The sequence below is a fragment of the Ammospiza caudacuta genome, chromosome 8 (assembly GCF_027887145.1).
Source record: "Ammospiza caudacuta isolate bAmmCau1 chromosome 8, bAmmCau1.pri, whole genome shotgun sequence".
Lineage (NCBI taxonomy): Eukaryota > Metazoa > Chordata > Aves > Passeriformes > Passerellidae > Ammospiza > Ammospiza caudacuta.
The window spans coordinates 36,349,683-36,367,795 of record NC_080600.1 but is presented as its reverse complement, the minus strand read 5'-3'; the positions used below and the strand labels follow the sequence as shown (position 1 = coordinate 36,367,795).

The window sequence follows — 18,113 nt, the reverse complement described above, 5'->3', positions numbered from 1 at the left end:
TTAATCTGGGGAATTATGGAGTATCACAAGAATCCCTTTTATTTAAGGCCTATGGTATAAAAAAAAGCCATAGTGGTACAGCCTGTCTCATAGCCCAACACCTTCATTTGAGTCAAATATTTGCCTCCAGACATTTCAGTCGGAGCTGTTGAAACGGATCTGAAGGAATTATTTGGCTCTTGTATTAAAGCTCAGAGCCAAGGAGAGGTTTTGAGCTGAGTGCCTGTTGTGAGTGCTGGATCTGTAGACAACAAATGATCTTCCAGAGCATTAATGGAAAATTCAGTGACAGGGCTGCTTGGAACTTGTCATCCAATGATGAAATCATTGAATGAAATCATAAATCATTACATGTTTAGTGTAACAGCTCTGCCAAAGGCAGGTACCCCCTTCTACATTGGTACAATCTTTCTCTTCTATCTCTGTTTATCAGAACTCTAATTATAAGTCTTCAAACTTTTAAATGGCAAGAAACCCAAAATAAATAGATATGATGTGTTTTATAGAGCTCATCCTTGCTTTATTTGTCATTTGTCATTGGAATCATACAGAAAAAGACATTACTCGGGGGAAAATGAAAGGTGCCATTCATTTCTTTCTCTGAGTCAAAACTGCTAGTTTGGATGGATTTCTGCCAAAATTTCTAAGACAGTGATATGCTCTCACCTTTATTAGTAAAAATATTAAAGCATACAGGGAGTGCTTGACAGCATCACTGCTTTTCTTGGCACCATTATTATATTGCAGTTTATTATAATAAACTGTAATATAATTGCAATTTTGCCAATAGGAGCACCTTGACTCTTTTTGGGTGGCTCACATTTCCCAAAGAAACATAGTGGATAAAGGGCCTTTGAGGTGTTTAATGCAGATAGGTTTGGCCATTAGGTAAAATGACTTTGCAGGGAAAAAAAAGCTGGATTTTTACATTATCTGGAAGTACTGAAAAAATCAATGAATGTGGTAAAACAGCCAAAAAATTCCTGGTGTTTTTTTTTCCTCCTAGTACTAAATTTGCTTTTTAATTGAGTGCAATATATGTAAAGAGATGATTTTGTGACCCATTGTCTTTCTATAAATTCTTTTTTATAAGCTCTAGATGTGTGTATGAGTGTTGGAAAAATGTGATGTCCTTAGTACGGTGAGAACTTACACTGTTTTAAAGCAAAATGTGATCTTGGCTCTGCTGGGTCATTATATATATGTATTAACTCTATATAATGTAGCATAATGTATTACATCTACCAATTTCCTTATCACCTCTCTGGTCTTTTTATCCTAAAAAAAGTGCAGGAAAAGAACCCCATATCTTCATTTCTGATCATAGAATCATAGTATTTTAGTGCTTTAAATAGAATTCCATTTCCTGGAAAAGCAGGTAATTTAATGGTGAAGCAGACTGGGGAAAATGAAATTATAAATTTCCAATTAGAATCCAGTGATTCTGACTGAGTAATTTTGCTTGCTATACTTTTGTTAACAAAATATTTACATAAAGAGTTGCTGGTTTCCCATTCTCACCTGAGCTTGGCAAAATGTAACTTTCTACTGCTTTAGATCCCTCTAAGCACAGAGATTTTGTTTGTGTTCCCTTTTCTGGTACTGGAACTCCTTGGTTAATTAACATTTTTATTTGTTTATTGGAATTTTGACTTCAATAATATTTATCTCTGTATATATTCAGTGATATGTGCATGTGTACATATGTATGTGCACAGTCTTATTAAGGCACATTTGGATTTAAACTACTTGTTTTATTTGCATGTGATTTATATGTAAATCTGAAAACAAATAGAAAAATCCTGATGTAAATTTGCAAAATAATCTTTGCGAATGTATTTCATAGGTTGATAAATCTTGATTTTATCTCACTCATCTAAAATAGTTTCTGTCAGATCCATTCTCCAGGACTGTTAAATGGCATAAAATTAAGCATGTGTACAGATACCTGAACAGTGAGAAGCTCCAAAAGTTGATTTTGTTCTTTCTGCTCTAACAGTGAACTTACTTGAAAGTCATGCACCAGTGCAGTTTTTTACCATTAAAAACAGGGGCACTGTGTTAAATTTAAATTGTAAAATTATGTGGCACAGATCTGAATATGACTTTGACATTGCTGCAGTTTGGTAACCTTTGCTGTTTATCTAACCTTCAGTGAACTGCAGTGTTGTGTTGTCAAGCAGATCTGTTTATTAATGCTGAAATTGTTGATGTCAGTCTTAAAGATCATTTCTTATGGGACCTTGCCAGTATATCCGGAAATAAAAATACATTTTAAAGCCTTTTTTTATTTAAGCAATCAGGCAAAGTATAATTTTGTTTCTGAGCAATGAAAAGTACAAATTCCAGCAGCAACTTTGGTATATCTGTAGAAAAACCTATAGGTATGCAACATGGATAGCCTGTATTCATTTATTTTTTAAGTCCTTTTTTCTTGAGATATGTTATTTTACTTGGGGGATTGTGATAAGAGGGGAAGACATATTTTACTATCTTGTGACATTTCATTAGACTTGGGATCAATAGAAATATGTGAAAATACCTTTATGGCCATAAATGCCTGTGCTATTTATGTGTTTATGCAGACTTCTTGTGTTACATCATAGTAACACAATGGATAAATTCATGTTTATGCCTGCTGCTTTGTCATCTTTTTCTGTCCTTGGCCTTACTTGTTTAGTGAAATACTCCTAAGAATTTTCTTTAATTCTGGCAAAGTAAATGTTGATTTCCTGTAGAAATGGTGCATGGGCTCATTGGAAATTGCTTGCTTCATTTCCATGTAATCTCCCAGGCAGTGTTCAAGTTACAGAGGTGGCTTTTCCTAATCAAAGGTCTCATTAGCTTCCAAATGAGACTGGTGTGAGGAAAAGAACACGTGGCATGGTGTGAGTACTGGGCTTTGGTCTGGTGAGGACACAAGGAGCACAGCCTGAGGTCAGGGCAGAGCTGTTGGTGAGCTCAGCCCCACAAGGAGTGTGAGACTCCTCTGGACAACCTTCTGTCTGGAGCTCAGATTTGCAGGGCACGTTGGAGTCCTATTTAATAAAGCAGTTGTTCATTAGCTGTCATCCTCAGGAAATTGCAGAGATCCCCAAGGGTGGCTTCCTGTAGCTCTCAATGTCCCTCCATACTTCTGTCACCTCAAGATGCTTCCTCAGGTCTTGTCAGAACTTTGTTATTCCCCCCAGCTCTCCAGGTGTTTCTGCTGGACTGGAAGGAAAGAGTACAATATTTTTACTTCCAAAACTTTCTTAGAAACAAACTAGAAAAGATTGTGAGCCCAGGGTGGAAAGGGATAACTGTGAACAGGGGTTTTTGGATTGGGGAAGAGATGAGGATCTGACTCCATGTTTCAGAAGGCTAGATTTATTATTTTATCATATATGTTAAATTAAAACTATACTAAAAGAATAGAAGAAAGGATTTCATCAGAAGGCTAGCTAAGAATAGAATAGCAAAGAATGATAACAAAGGTTGGTGGCTCGGGCTCTGTGTCCAAGCCAGCTGGCTGTGATTGGCCATTAATTAGAAACAACCACATGAGACCAATCACAGATGCACCTGTTGCATTCCACAGCAGCAGATAATCATTGTTTACATTTTTCCTGAGGCCTCTCAGCTTCTCAGGAGGAAAAATCCTAAGGAAAGGACTTTTCATAAAAGATGTCTGCGACAGATAACAACTCCGAAATGCTGAGGCTCAGTGAAGTTGCCTCTGATGGTGGCATTGCTCCTCTCCATGACAGTGCCTTGCATTCAGCTCAGCTTGCAAAAGCAGGAGTTCCCTTGCCTGCTGCAGCTTCACTCTACATTGTGACTGCTGCTTTTTTCAGATAAAACCCTCTTCTGTCATCCATTATTACTTTATTCAAGTCTCCCTCTGCCCCAGCTCCTCAGCAATGCTTATGGCAGTATTTTCCATGGCCTGTGTTCTCTGTAGTTTCTTTAATATTGAGAACTGTGATAGTTTACTTCCCCCCCTCCCTGTTTGAATGCTACTGTGTTAGTGATGGGCACAAATTTTCCCTTCTCTTTTGATCAGTTGTGCTGATCCATCTCTGCTTTTGTATTTATTACATGCAGGAATAATGACCTGAAGTTTAAACTCATCTGCTGGGATTAGACCTTGAACAAGGGTTTCAGCAGAATGCTTTAGAAGTTAAGCTTTTACTTGTTTGTCTAGTGTAATAGCTAGCTCATTGTCTCTGAGTAAGTGTTACAAGGTACACTGCAAAATGAGTGGGAAGATGTGGAATGTGTTCTTAATGCTGGCCATAATACATTAAATAGATTCCATAAATGTTTCTGGGTTGGTTTTTTTTTGTTAGTAGTTGGAACTAAGGGTGTTGACTAAGCTGTTCCAAAATACCCCAAACAACCAAGATCCAGTTCATGAATGGACACTTGCAGGTCCAAGGAAAAGATCTCTCTACATAGAGCAAAAATGATCAAGCTGAAAGAAAGCACAAAGTGTTTTTTAAGTTTAATAACCAGTGTGAGTGATCAACACTTCTCAGAATGACTTATATGCGCACATTTGTTTTATTTTTCCTGAGGAGGGGTGAGTTTGGGTTTCTTTTGGTTGTTTTGGTCTGGGTTTGTTTTCACTTAGGCTATACAAAAGGATGGCTTTGTTCTACCAGAGCACCACAAAGAAATAAAAATATGAAGAGAGATTGTTCCCATATCCAAACCCTGCACCTTCTCTGAGCAGGGTAATTGCTAACAAGCTGCTCTCTTTTTAAAATGCCGGTTATCAATAGAGCTGACAGAATCCTGAATTCCTCTGAAAGTGGCATTTTACAGTGACTCTGAAAAGAAGTGCCAATGTTTTCATGAATAAAGATATTGACCGGGGAAAGCAATTGTGTGACCATAATCATTGAGACAAGAACTGTAGCAACGGGATCTTATAACACAGAGGATTATAAAGGGAACATGAGGGATGAAAATGATAGGTATTTATGCAAATGGATTAGAACTATCCTGTGCCACTTTGTGGATCTGTCTTTTAATCTCTCTTGCTATCTAGGCCGTGGGATTAGTCAAAAACAGCTGGAATGGAATGGACACAATCACTTAATCACAAAATCAGAAGGCTTGCTGGGGTAATTTCCCTTCAAATAGAACACTGCAAACCCAGGGCAGGTAGTACTTAATATCTTGTAGTTGCAAGCCCAGCTCCACAAAGAGCTTTGGAAAGACTACAATCTTTCCATTATAAGTGTATTGAGTCTGTCTTTTAAAACATCTGAAATGTGACGTGAAATTATTAGTCTTTTTTTTTCTTTTGTCACCTTTTCTTTATGTTTGGGGAATGCAAATGGCAAGAGTTTAATGAAGTGATGTTGTTGTGATTACATCTGAGCTGCAGAGTGAGACTCATTCTCATTCCTACTGCAAAGCAAATTACGTTTGCTTTTCCTACTCTAATGCACTTTGCCCCTGAAATTCTTGCCAAAATAAGGAGGGGGCTGTGATTCTCCTTAGTGCTTTTCTCTGTAGGCTTTGTCCTGGTGACAGAACAAAAGAAAAAAAGACAAAAGAAAGCAGGTGATTTATTCAGAGCATCAGAAGATGCCGTGCTGGCAGAAACTGCTACAGCCCAAACCAAGCTCCTCTAAGATCTTTCACCTGTCTCAACACAAAACCTGGCAAGCCCCAGACACTGCTGGTGGGTTTTGTGTTCAAAATAACCACAGTCCAGGGGTAAACACCAATGTGCATCTGCAGACCTGGACTGTCAGGCACAGCAGCTTGGTAAAGTTCACTCTGGACTGCAGAAATTGTGGCAGAATCTCTGCATTCAGTTTGAGCTGAACCCAGCAGAAATAGTTAAAGCTGCTTGAATTCTTGTTCTTAGCTTTATTATAGTGAAATGCATATTTTCTGCATTTATCAGCTGAGTTGATGCAGCATGAGCAGAAGCTCTATGAGAAAAATCAGGTTGGTTTGTCAGGGTTAGCTTGTCTCTGAAATTTGGGTTTCACTCCTTCTCCCAAAGGGAATGCTGCATTTTAACTACCCAATGTCCTCTGGAAAAGCCTGGCAGAGGCACTCAGAACTCCTCAGGCTTTACCCAGTGCCCTTCCACATTTCTGCTCCCACCAGGCATTCTGCTCTTGCTTCTGGCATGATTTCCATGGTGGAAATTGAGCCGTGCTTTACACAAAGAGTTCTCCAAGAAGTCCAGAAAATGCTGTTAGGATAATTCAGAAACCTGACTTACTAATGCAGCATGCTATGCCAATATTTTCTGACCTTTTGTTCTCTTACAACAACCTTAGTTGTACACACTTGCTGGAAAAATTATGTCTTAAAGACTTTTTATCCTCATTGATTAACAATAAAATTGTGAGACTCGATGAGCTTCAGGAAGGAAGCTGTGATTTTTTTTCTGGTCATGCTGCTTACAAGAAAGATTGTAAGTTTGTTCAGGTAGAAATATGGAAATATTTGCAAGTTTTTTGTGCATTCTTCTACTACATCTCTTAATTCTGAGTGATTCTTTTTCTCAAATCAATATCCCCAATACTACTTAAAATATGCGCTTGCATTTTTGTGTCAAGGGATAAATAATATTTTTATTTGAAATAAATCTAGCTGAATTTAATTTCATGTTTTTATTTCTGTTGTAATAGGAACTTAGGTCTTCTTTTTAGAATATGGTGTAATGCAACCATTATGGAGGCAATGTCATGGTTTTTGTATTCTAAATATAAAACATCTGTGTCAGAACCTGTATTTTATTTAAAAATAGAGAACAAATAGAGAACTGCTGAATGAGACTACAGCCTTTTAGGGTTACTGCATTGGTGTATCAGGGCAAAGAGAGTGCCATGGACTTGTGGAAGGCTTTTGTCACTGTCCCACATGACCCTGACAGGCCTGAGAGATGAGCCTGTGTTCAAGTTCAGCAAGGCCTGGTGCAGAGTCCTCCATGTGGATGTGGCAATTCCAGGCACAAATAAAGGCTGGGCAGAGGATGCAACCCTGAGGAGAAGAACTCTGGAGATGCTGCTGAATGAAAAGCTCAGTGTGACCCAGCCAGGTGCACTTGCAGGGCAGGGATCAGCAGCATCCTTGGCTGCATCCTGGGCTGCATCCATCCCCTCTGGGGCAGCAGGACAGAGATCAGCAGCATCCTGGGCTGCATCCATCCCCTCTGGGGCAGCAGGGCAGAGATCAGCAGCATCCTGGGCTGCATCCATCCCCTCTGGGGCAGCAGGGCAGAGATCAGCAGCATCCTGGGCTGCATCCATCCCCTCTGGGGCAGCAGGGCAGAGATCAGCAGCATCCTGGGCTGCATCCATCCCCTCTGGGGCAGCAGGGCAAGGAGGGGGCTCTGCCTCTCTCCCCTGCTCTGGTGAGACCCCTCGTGCAGAGTTGGATCCAGCTCTGGGGCCTGCAGGGTAAGAGGGGTGTGGGCCCTGTTGGAGGGAGTCCAGAGGAGGTCGCAAAGGTGCTCAGGGGCTGGAGCACCTCTCCTGCACAGACAGGCTGGGAGAGGTGGGGCTGTTCAGCCTGGAGTAGTGAAAGCCCTGTGAAAACTTTAGAGCAGCTTGTAAAGGGGTTACAGGAGAGATGGAGAGGGACTTTTTACAAGGGCTTGTAGTGACAGGACAAGGGAGAATGGCCTCACACTGAAGGGACAGGCTTACATCAGATATAAGAAGGAAATTCTTCACTGTGAGGATCTGGAGCAGGCTCCTGGGAGAAGCTGTGTGTCTCCTGCCAGTGTTGAAGGCCAGTCTGGATGGGCTTTGAGCAAGATGGTCCAGTGGAAGATGGGGCTTGGACTGAGCTGATCTTTAAGATCCCTTCCAACCCAAACTGTTTGTGATTCTGTGCCACAGATTGTGGTATTCAAAGCCATGTCTTGCTGCTGCTTCAGATTTCATGCCTGTAGTGAATCAGTTCATCATCAGCCTGAGAACTGTGTTTGGAGATGGACTATATATCTAGAAAACAGCCTAGAAGAGGAAGGGTGCTTCAGCCTATTTAAATAATATTTGCTTTTAAATAATATTTGCTGGATGTATTTTTTTTCAGCATTTCTCTCTGAAATACCTTATTTTGCAGTGGTGAGTGGGATTCAGCACAGAGGGCTGCGGAAGGGTTGAAATGACTCATTTGTCCTCTGACAGCCTCAACCTGTCCTACCTCCCACACCCAGTCCCTGCAGGTTTTTAGTTTAGCCTTCCTTTTGGTTCCTTTAGCCTTTCTTTTGGTTCCTTTAGCCTTTCATTTGGTTGCAGGATTTGCAGTCCCTGTGGTGCTGTATCGCACATATGGTGCATGCTTTTGTAAGACCTGTGTTTTATGGGTCTTTTCAACAGAAAGTGGATGGAGACAATCACAGAGCAGGAACTTTAGGCTTTGTCCTTGAGTGCTGGCAGGCTCTTGGTAAATGTGGTCTCCAGAATTTGGCAGCAGCAGCAATTGGAACCATTGGAACCTCTAACATCGGTGTACAAGGATTTTGTGCAAGCAGTGTTTCATTTTTCTCTGTTTAGCTGTGTTTTAGTAAGGTATTAGTCACGAATTGCATTCAGAAATATGTATTACTTGAGGATTGTTTTTGACAACAATGCAATTAAATGGTTTGTGAAAAAGCTGCTATAAATAATGAGAAAACTTGCAATTGTATTATTCTTAGTGCTGCCATTTTCTGATTCATTAGAGTTAGACTGTAAAATCTATAAAAACATTATAGGTAGTGTTATATATAAACCACCATATTCAAGAGCTGGTGTTTTTTCAAACCACATTAATAGAAGAGCCTATTTAGGAGATTAAATGCTTAAATCTCCATCTGTGTCTGCATTGTTGTCATGTGCCAGTTAGCAGATAGTTATGGGGAAACTACATGTTTTCAAAAGCTTCTCATTGTATGGCTCTCTGTGGTGTTTCCTCTTGAAGGGCTCTATCTTCTTGTCACACTCAGAAATCACAGCTTCTGCCTTGCCAGTGATACACAGCCCAGAGGTCTCTTTAGCTGCCTTTTGCTTGTGGCCATTTCAAAGCAGCACGAGGCTAAAAATGTTTTATTGTTGAAGGACTGCAGCTTCCACTGTTTTAAAACTTTGTAGGCTACAGCCCAAGAGTTGCATTGGTTCACATCAAAAAAGTTAATTGGAGATGCCCTCGATAGAGACTGTGCTATGAACTCACTTCATTATAGTAATTTTGCTAATATTTCATTTAACTTAATTTCAGTTTTTCTTCATATTTTATCAATATTTCTAATATTTCAATTTTCTAATACTGTGTTCAGTGACTTCATGCCTTACAAGAATGCTGTTGCTCAATAATATCATCATTACTTTAATAATTTCCAATATAATAATTTGATACAACTTGTGATTTTTATCCAAATATTAAAACCAAATATCTTAATTTGAGACAAATTCTTCTTTTTATGCCAGTCTCCAAATTTTCAGCTAGCTGGAAACTCTCTTCTTTCTCACTGTGGGTACCATTAAGCTTTGTATGCTCAGTACTTGATTCATCTCTTTGGTATTCTCCTTGCAGAAATTTGCAGAAGTATTTAAAGTGAAGCTTTATTTTTAGAAACTGAACAATATTCATGTCTGAAGAGAAGAACCTTGTGAATAATAAGGACTTGGTACATTTTTTAGGAGCTTTGGCACATTCATCAAGTTGTCCAGCTTCTGTCATTTTAAGTCAGTTCTTTGGAATAGGGTTTCACAATGCTCTGAGGGAAACTAAAGTTTTCTCACCAGCACTTGGTTCTGTGAGCTTCTAGTTCCTGTCTTAAACTGGACTCTTTCAGATGTCATTTAAATAAGGCTAACACTGTGATGCTCTAGAATAAGTTTGTGTTTCCTAGACTGTGCTATTAAAATAATTCTTGCTTAAGGGAAAATCATAGCTTGGATCTGAGTTCACCTGCATCACGCAGAAATTCTGTGTTTTTGCGGAAAAGCTGTGGATCCCTGCAATGTCCAAGGCCACACAGGCTGTGGTAATTAGCATTTCACAAGGGAGGAAGGAAAATGAGGGAAGCAGGCAGGCTTGGAAGTGGTTGGGGAGCAGGGGCAATGGGGTGGAGAAAGGAGATGGATGCCAGGAGTTCCTGTTTACACCATTTCTTCCCCCCGAGTGCTGAAGCCGTGGTAGGGGCTGCCCTGAGGGGACAGAATGGCTGCTCTGCCACTCTGGTGAGAGTGAAAATCTCAAAAATGAGCAGCCTCAAGTGGGCTTGGCAGCATGATGTGTCCAATGGGCAGGAGTGGGGACATTCCTTGCTGGGGGCTGTGACGCACTCAGGACGGCTGTGAGAATTCCCCGTGGGATTGCTTAGAGCCTGTGTTGGACAATTCCCCTTTTATTTTCTGGAAAAAAGGACCAGAGAGAGAAGGTGTCTTTTATAGGTAGAAATGAACTGGCAAGGAGTTAAAAAAACAACGTTTAAGAAGTTAAAGACACAATTGTTGCTGTGGGTGATGTGTGATGCTGAAGTAGCGCATGTGAGCCAAGAAGGCACAAGAAAATTGCCACTCTCTGTTAAGACTTACCCATTTCACACTCATTATAACCCAGAAATACAAAATGAAATAATGCGAATGTGAAAAAATTTTACCATGCTTCTGGAAGCTTGTAAAACATAGCATGAGGGGTTTTTTTGTTTTTTGGGTTTGTTTTTTTGGTTTTTTTTTTTTTTTTTTACAATCCTACCATACCATTTAATTATAGCAAAATAAAATTAAAGGATTTACCATAGCAAAAATTAGCATATTTAATTAATAATTCATTGCTTATTATTATTAATAATTGTTTATGAAATAAAATTATTAGTATGTAAAGGCACATGTAATTGTGGTAGAGAAACATTTCTGTCTGCCAAATCTAGATAGATAAAATACTGTTTTCTTTGAGGGAGTGTTGGGGTTGTAAGAAACAATTGCACTAGTTTTGTTATTGTGTTTTTAGCTGTTTATGTGCTGTTTGGTCTCAAACTGTACCATGAATGTGGGCAGTGCATTGCTAGGATTGAAAATATGTAAATGGTGCCTGGCAGGAGTTAAACGTGTAGCACGGAGGGTGGAGGCTTAAGTGCACTGGTACTTAGAGAAGCATTCATTTAACATTTGTTTTAAGCTGCTGTTGTTTTTTTATAACTAAGAGGGGAGCAGTTTACAGTTGATCTACTGCATAAAGAAAAAGAGCTTGTAGCTTCAGATGGAATAGATGCAGCCTCAGGCAGTTTTGCTAATGCTTTCTATTACAAATAAGTTTAATAGTGTGCATTAAAAAGGATATGTATTTAAACCTTTATGGTCCATACCATGTTAGGTGGAATTACAGTAAATTGCTACATTTCATTTCTGTAATTATCTTATAAACTGCTAGTTGATATTGTCCTGAAGTTTATGTTCAGGGCATTTTAACACCAGTTGTATTTTGGACAGCTTGCATAACATCATTGGATTGTCTCTTAGGGGTACAAAATTGCATATATATATTAAAAAAAAAGAAAAAATCTATTAAAAAAGCATGAGAATTGCACACCTTTGGATGACTCTGTGTGCTGTGGAGAGGGGAGAGATCATGATCACCTCCCATGCACACTATGAGCATGCACAGAGCAATATTCCTGTTGCTAATAGTTTCGGAAATGTATGTTTGAGAAATGTGGTCTTTTCCTTTTATTTCACTTTTTTCCATTCCTGTAGGAACTTGGAAGTAACAGCCCTCCGCAGAGGAACTGGAAGGGAATTGCAATTGCGCTGCTGGTGATTCTGGTTGTTTGTTCACTCATCACCATGTCAGTCATTCTTTTAACCCCAGGTAACCTTCTTTATTTTATCTTCTTAAAGGTCTGTGATTCATAATGCAGTCATAAAGCAATGGATGTTAAAGTGTCTCTTGACTTGAAGCATTCTTAACTTGTGGCTGTTGTAGATTTGGTGCTGTAGGGACTTGGGAGCTGCTGGAGGCCTTGGGGAGCAGAAATATTTGGAGTTGGCAATATTTGGAGTTGGGAATCCTTAGGGTTGTGTCTGCCTTGAGCCTCAGCAAGTGTGAGCAAGAGTTTTTTGTTGGTTTTTTGTGTAATTTCAGATTCAGAGATGAGCTAAGAGAAAATTGTATTCCATGGAATGCAACTTCTCACTGAATCATGAATATGGATATTCCATCTGTACATGCACAAGTTCTTTCTTTCAGAAACAACAACGGAAAAGTAATGGCTCAGTCACAGAGAAAAAAAGGGAGAGGGCAAGAAGAGGTAGAAAAAAAAAAGAGAAGAAGTAGACAAAAAGAGAAAACACTGCACAAGTTCAAAAAAAAACCCCAAACTTTGAATCCTTTTGCCAGTTTTAAAGTTGGAGTGTAAAGTACCTGATTTGCATGGCATGCCTGGATAGTAAATATTGGTCTGCAAATATTCTGCCATTGAAGTGCTCAGTTTGTGTAAACCAGAAAGTTAATGAAGCTCTTTTAAGTAAATAATGGTTCCAGGCTGTTTGGCCACGAGGTGAAATCACTGAGGGAAGCTGTGCATGAGCAAGTACAGCAGCACAGGGCTGCTGCTTTAGAGCAAGGTGGTGAGGATAAATAGAAAAGGATCAGAAAGCTTTGCTTGTCAGAGGGGATGAGGCAGCTGGAAAAAGAAGGCAGGAACACTATGGGATAGTCTGCTTCCTCTGTTTTGTATAAATATCTACTCCTTATGCAGGGTACTGTCCAAAATAAATGTTTGCTTATTTCCACTTAGATCAAGTTGAGAGAAATAAAAGCAAAGTTGTGCTGCTGTAGTCTCAGTGAATAGGAGCCTTCTTCAGGGAATAAGAAAAAAGAGATTTTGAGAGCGCATGGTAGTGTATCCTAGTACACTCTAAGACAGAAGACTGTTTTTTGTTTCAAGGAGGATGTTTCCCTTTTTTTTGAAGACTTATAAAATATCAAGTGTTTGCTGGAACCTACAATAATAACTTTCAGTTGTGGCTCTTATATCTACATGGAATTATTAATGATGTAAAAAATAAGCTGAAATCCTTGAAGGCACTCATGGAAACAGAATAAACAACCTAGGGAAATGTTAACTTTTTAAAAAAATATTATAAAAAAGCTCAGTGAATTACAACATCTCTGAGGCTGTTTCAAAATCCAGAGATCTTGGTTGAAAACTTGTGTAAGCTGGGACCTACATTTCAGTTGAAGTCATGCAAGTGGAAACTAGTTCTGTCAGCTCAGATGCTCTGAGATATCCCAGAGAGACTGTGAAGCTTGATAGGAAAACCTTTCTCCCAGAACAGTCTAGCTCTGCAAAACTGGGCTTTCCTGTGGCTTGGAAATGCTCACCATGGAAAGCTTTGGGGTACATGGTAGGATAGATCATTGCCCTGTTTTGGCCCTAATCATTGCTGTTCCCCCTTCACTTTCATTATTAATTTGTTTGATTATTATGAATTATTAGTGGTTTGGGAAGCAGATATTTTTCTACTCTAAGCATTATAGCTGACACTTCTTTGTCATGAACATGTGTTAAGATCACTGTGGGATGTTCAGTATTTGAGGGGAGGAAAAGAGTAGAGACTTCCCTCACATCTGGCTGTTGTGAAGTGCTCAGCTCCAAGTTAATACTAATTTGTTATTATAAATATTTGGGTTTGAAAATCCTTCTCATAAAATATAACAGGTCTGAATGAAGATATTCAGTGCAAATGTCCTTTGTTACCCTGGGATGTTTCAGTGCTCATTTCTGGTACTGTTTTGAGCATCAGAGAGTTCTCTCCCTATTTAGTTCTGCCTGTATGGATGGGTGCTTCTTAGATTTCATGTAAATTCCCCTAAACACTGTACATCATGCTGCTTCTTTTTATGGAAATGATGATAATTTCAGATGGTTATGGCTCAGAAGCATGATTGTTTCACTGGTATTTTTTGGAGGCAAAAATGTACTTACTGATATGCCAAACACAACAGCAATGATCTCTTTTGCCTGTAATTATTTACACATTGTTTTGTCCACAATATAAGAAACTCTTGGGTCTGTGTACACTAACAGCTGTCATTTGACTTCTCTCAGATTTTGAACAACAGCTTTCCTGCCTTTTCATAGAGGGATCAATGCTTCCATATGGGATAGCATGTCTTTAAAAGAAAGTGTAATTCATTTGCAAAAGGCTTCAAAGAGACTTTAGCTTCCACTAAAGATAGAAATATGCTAAAACTAAACGGAAATTCTTGATTTTCTTTTTGTATTATCTTTAATTACATGAAATATAACTTGACTATACAATACTAGGCAGGATTTTTGTTGAAATAAGAGATGTATTTTGGCCTGTTAGTATCTTGGCTTTTATTCAAATCTGAAACCTCTGTGTTACAATTATGTTTGTAGTTGGAGTAAAAGTATTGTGCCGACAATATTAGCAACATTTCTGATCATTTCATCTTGCTTTTAATCTATGATAATAATCAGAATCTTTATAAATGTCTGAATGTTCTCAAAAAGAGATGGAAAAGTAGAAGAACAAATCATCCAGTGATATAAAACGTTAGTGGCAGAGTCTGAATGAACTCTCAGCCCAGTAACCACTTGTTGGGGCTTAGGAACTCTCTGTGAGCCCCCATGGACTAAGGAGTACATTAAATAAACCCCACTGCTCCCAGCAAGTAGAAATTGCTACACTGCTCCATACCTGGGAGTAGAAGGCTTGCAGGCAAATATCCCTGCTGGTTTTCTTCAAAATTAGAAAAGTGCAATGATAAAGAAAATGCAGAGATGCCAAAGAATGAAGTTGCCCTTGCTAATGCAGAGAACTGGAGTGGAAAACTTGGAAGTTTCAGAACAGGATCCTCTGTTCTCTGGGGCAACTGCATTATGAACCTAGTGAGTTTTGTTTAATATTTGGAGTAGATTTGGAGTAGACTGGAGAAATATTTAAGAGAAAACAAAAGAAAATACCTTGAAAATAATCTTATAAATAAATCTTTATATTGGGAATTAGTGGCCAATGCAGAGACACAGAGACATCCATGAGATTCCATCATTTGGTTTGTATGTCAGTATAAATATAACACAGGCACCTTTCTTCTGCTGCTTTTATTCTATTTTATGCTTTTGAGGTTTCACCTCACACCTGCATGTACTGAAATAGTATTGGGTAGATTTTAAGATATCAGTGCCTTTAAATCATTCCTGCCTTTGAATCAGCTTGTTCTTGCTTTGCATCCTGACAGTTCCACACTGTAGGAATTATGTGAAGACCTATCTGATGAGCCACTGTTGACCTGTATTTCAGAACTGCAAATGTTCAATTGAAAGTATTAGAAGCTAAAAGTTTTATATGAAAAACCATTTAAGAACAGCCTAAGAGTTGTATGGATTTGGCCTCCCCTGTACAGGTGTTTGTTTACTTAAACCTGTTTTTTTCCTTTTGGGACTGTCAGTATTTCTACTTTCATGTTAACTTATAGTTTCTGACGGTGTGGAAGACTCAAATGCTTTTTCTAGGACTTGATTAGTGAGATATTGATGTTGGCATTTAAACCATGCTAGCTGATATGTGCACTTGCTGTTGAGCAAAGTGGCACCTGCCTAGTCAGACACTCAAGAAAAACTCACTCGTGATAGAAAAAAAAAGACACTTTTTCAGAAAAATTACTTTAGAAAACATTTAGGTCAGACAAATGGTCAGAAAACATTTTTTTTTGTGGAAAGGGTTGAGTCAAATCAAGCTCTGGGAAGAGAATCTGTTTGGATTTTGTCCAGTAGATAAACTGTTCAGGGTTAGGACTGACCTCTCCATACTCTCTCTCATACTACTCTTAAAGGAAAAGAAAGCAAACTAAAAAGGAAAAGAAAGCAAACTAATATTTTTAATTTTTTTTTTTTTTGTGATATGGATGTATTTACTGCAAGCAGTTTCAGGTTTCTGTTCAATTCTGTATAGGCTCCCTGTACCTACTGTAATTGGCAGGCAGGTTTTGATATCCAACTATTTTCTGGCAAGTTTTCTTCCTTTGTCGTGATAACACAAAGTGAGCTATGCTAATTCCCAGTTACACCTGCTGGCTTGCATACCATTTACTAGTGGTGTTTTTTTCTTTTTTCAGATGGAATTTAACATCAAGCCTTTATCCTAATTTCTAGCATAAAACCTTTTTTTTTCCACAGCAAAGTCAGTAGGGAGCTTCAGTTAATGGCATACTACAGTACATAATTATTAGTTTTATTTGCTAAGTTAGAAGGCAAATTTTATGAGGTGTTTAGACTATATTTAACCTGCAAAAATAATATCCTATAAACTCATGAAAAGTAGCAAGGCCATTAATTTCAAGTTTTGGAGCCTTCTAGTTTAGTAAGCACAGACAGGTTTGTCACTTTGAATTAATACATGCCAGTATTGGAACTGTTTTTAATTGGATGTACAATTAAGAAGCGGTCATTTAGTCTTTAGCATTTGATTTTGTTTGTGTGTCTGTAATCTGTGACATTTGCTGCACATATATACATATATCTATATCTATATAATTTCAGACCAAAATACAGAAATTTGTGGTAAGTAGCGTGAGAACATTGGAAATATCATTCCTTTTAGGAATAATTCAATAAAATTTACAGGGAAATGAAAAAGAGACAGTAAGCTATTTTGCAATGTAATAAATGGAAAGTAGTAAAAGGAAGTTTTTAAAATGAAGCAAGTACATCCTAGAATCAAAGATTAGTTTGGGTTGTAAAGGACCTTAAAGATGGTCTCATTCCAACCACTCTGCCATGGGCAGGGACACTTTCCACTATCCCAGGTGGCTCCAAGCCCTGTCAGAGTTCTGAGCACTTCCAGGGATGGGGCAGCCACAGGTTCTCTGGGTACCCTGTGCCAGGACCTCTCCAGTCTGTGAGGGAAGAATCCAAGAATTCCCCAATCTAAACCTGCCTTCTTTCAGTTTAAAGAAATTTACACTTTCCTGTCACTCCATGACTGCCCAAAAGTCCCTCTCAGTCTCATAGCAGAGTCCCCCTATGGAGTCCCCCTGTCTCCATAGCAGAGATGCTGCAGCCCCCTGAGCATCTTTGTGGCCTCCTCTGGACCTGCTCCAACAGGTCCATGTCCTCATCACTTGGAGAAACTACCAACCATGCATTCCAGGAACCTGCTGGGTTGGTTATGCCCCACTGTGCTGTCCCCCAAGAGGTATTGGGGTGGCCAAAGTCACCCACAAGGACCAGGGCTTGTGGATGTGAGGACACTGCCCTTGCTCTCCCAGCTGGGATGGCCTGTAGCAGCCACCAAGGTGACAATAATGTCACCTGTCCCTGTCCCTTCTTTAATCTTGACCATAAGGTCAGGTCACCTCATCCACCCATCTACCCGTCCATCCATCCATCCATCCATCCATCCATCCATCCATCCATCCATCCATCCCTCCCTCCATCCATCCATCCATCCATCCATCCATCCATCCATCCATCCATCCATCCATCCATCCATCCCTCCATCCATCCATCCATCCATCCATCCATCCATCCATCCATCCATCCATCCCTCCATCCATCCATCCATCCATCCATCCATCCATCCATCCATCCATCCATCCATCCATCCATCCATCCCTCCATCCATCCATCCATCCATCCATCCATCCATCCATCCATCCATCCATCCATCCATCCATGCCAGCTGGTCCCTGACACAGAGGGCCACCCCTCCTGTTCTCCCTTGCCTCTGAGTACAAACGCGTTGGGGTAAAATTAATTTGTGCTTGTGTCAATAAAGATTAACCCACTGATGTTTTGAGGGTTCCCCGGATGTGTAATTCATAAACATGTAGATGTTAACATCTATATAGATAAACGTCTGATGTGTTGAAAGAGGGCAAAGGTGGTGCTAAGGGTACAAACAGGACTCTGATTTGGTTAAAACTTAGCATTAGGAAAAAACCCCAAAATTCTAAAACATTTTGTAAAGTTGCTTGAAGATACCTTTTTTTTTTTCAGTTTACAAATGCTAACTATAATTTAAAAATTACTTTAAAATCCAATTTATATCGAGATTTCTTGCCAGGGATGTGATAGCAAACAGACTGGTGTTCCTTCCTTCTCTAATAGCCTCTCTGTGCTCGCTGATGTATTATTT

The 18,113-nt window shown here is 39.3% G+C and overlaps 1 protein-coding gene across 3 annotated transcripts in view; it reads left to right on the top strand.

Annotated features, from left to right (window-relative positions):
* DPP10 (dipeptidyl peptidase like 10) overlaps positions 1 to 18,113 on the top strand; it is a 245,255-nt gene that overhangs the window by 36,926 nt on the left and 190,216 nt on the right. For all 3 annotated transcript variants that reach the window (XM_058809979.1, XM_058809978.1, XM_058809977.1), the window contains exon 2: positions 11,703 to 11,817. In XM_058809979.1, coding sequence (XP_058665962.1) covers positions 11,703 to 11,817 — 115 coding nt within the window. The remainder of the gene's footprint in view (positions 1 to 11,702; positions 11,818 to 18,113) is intronic.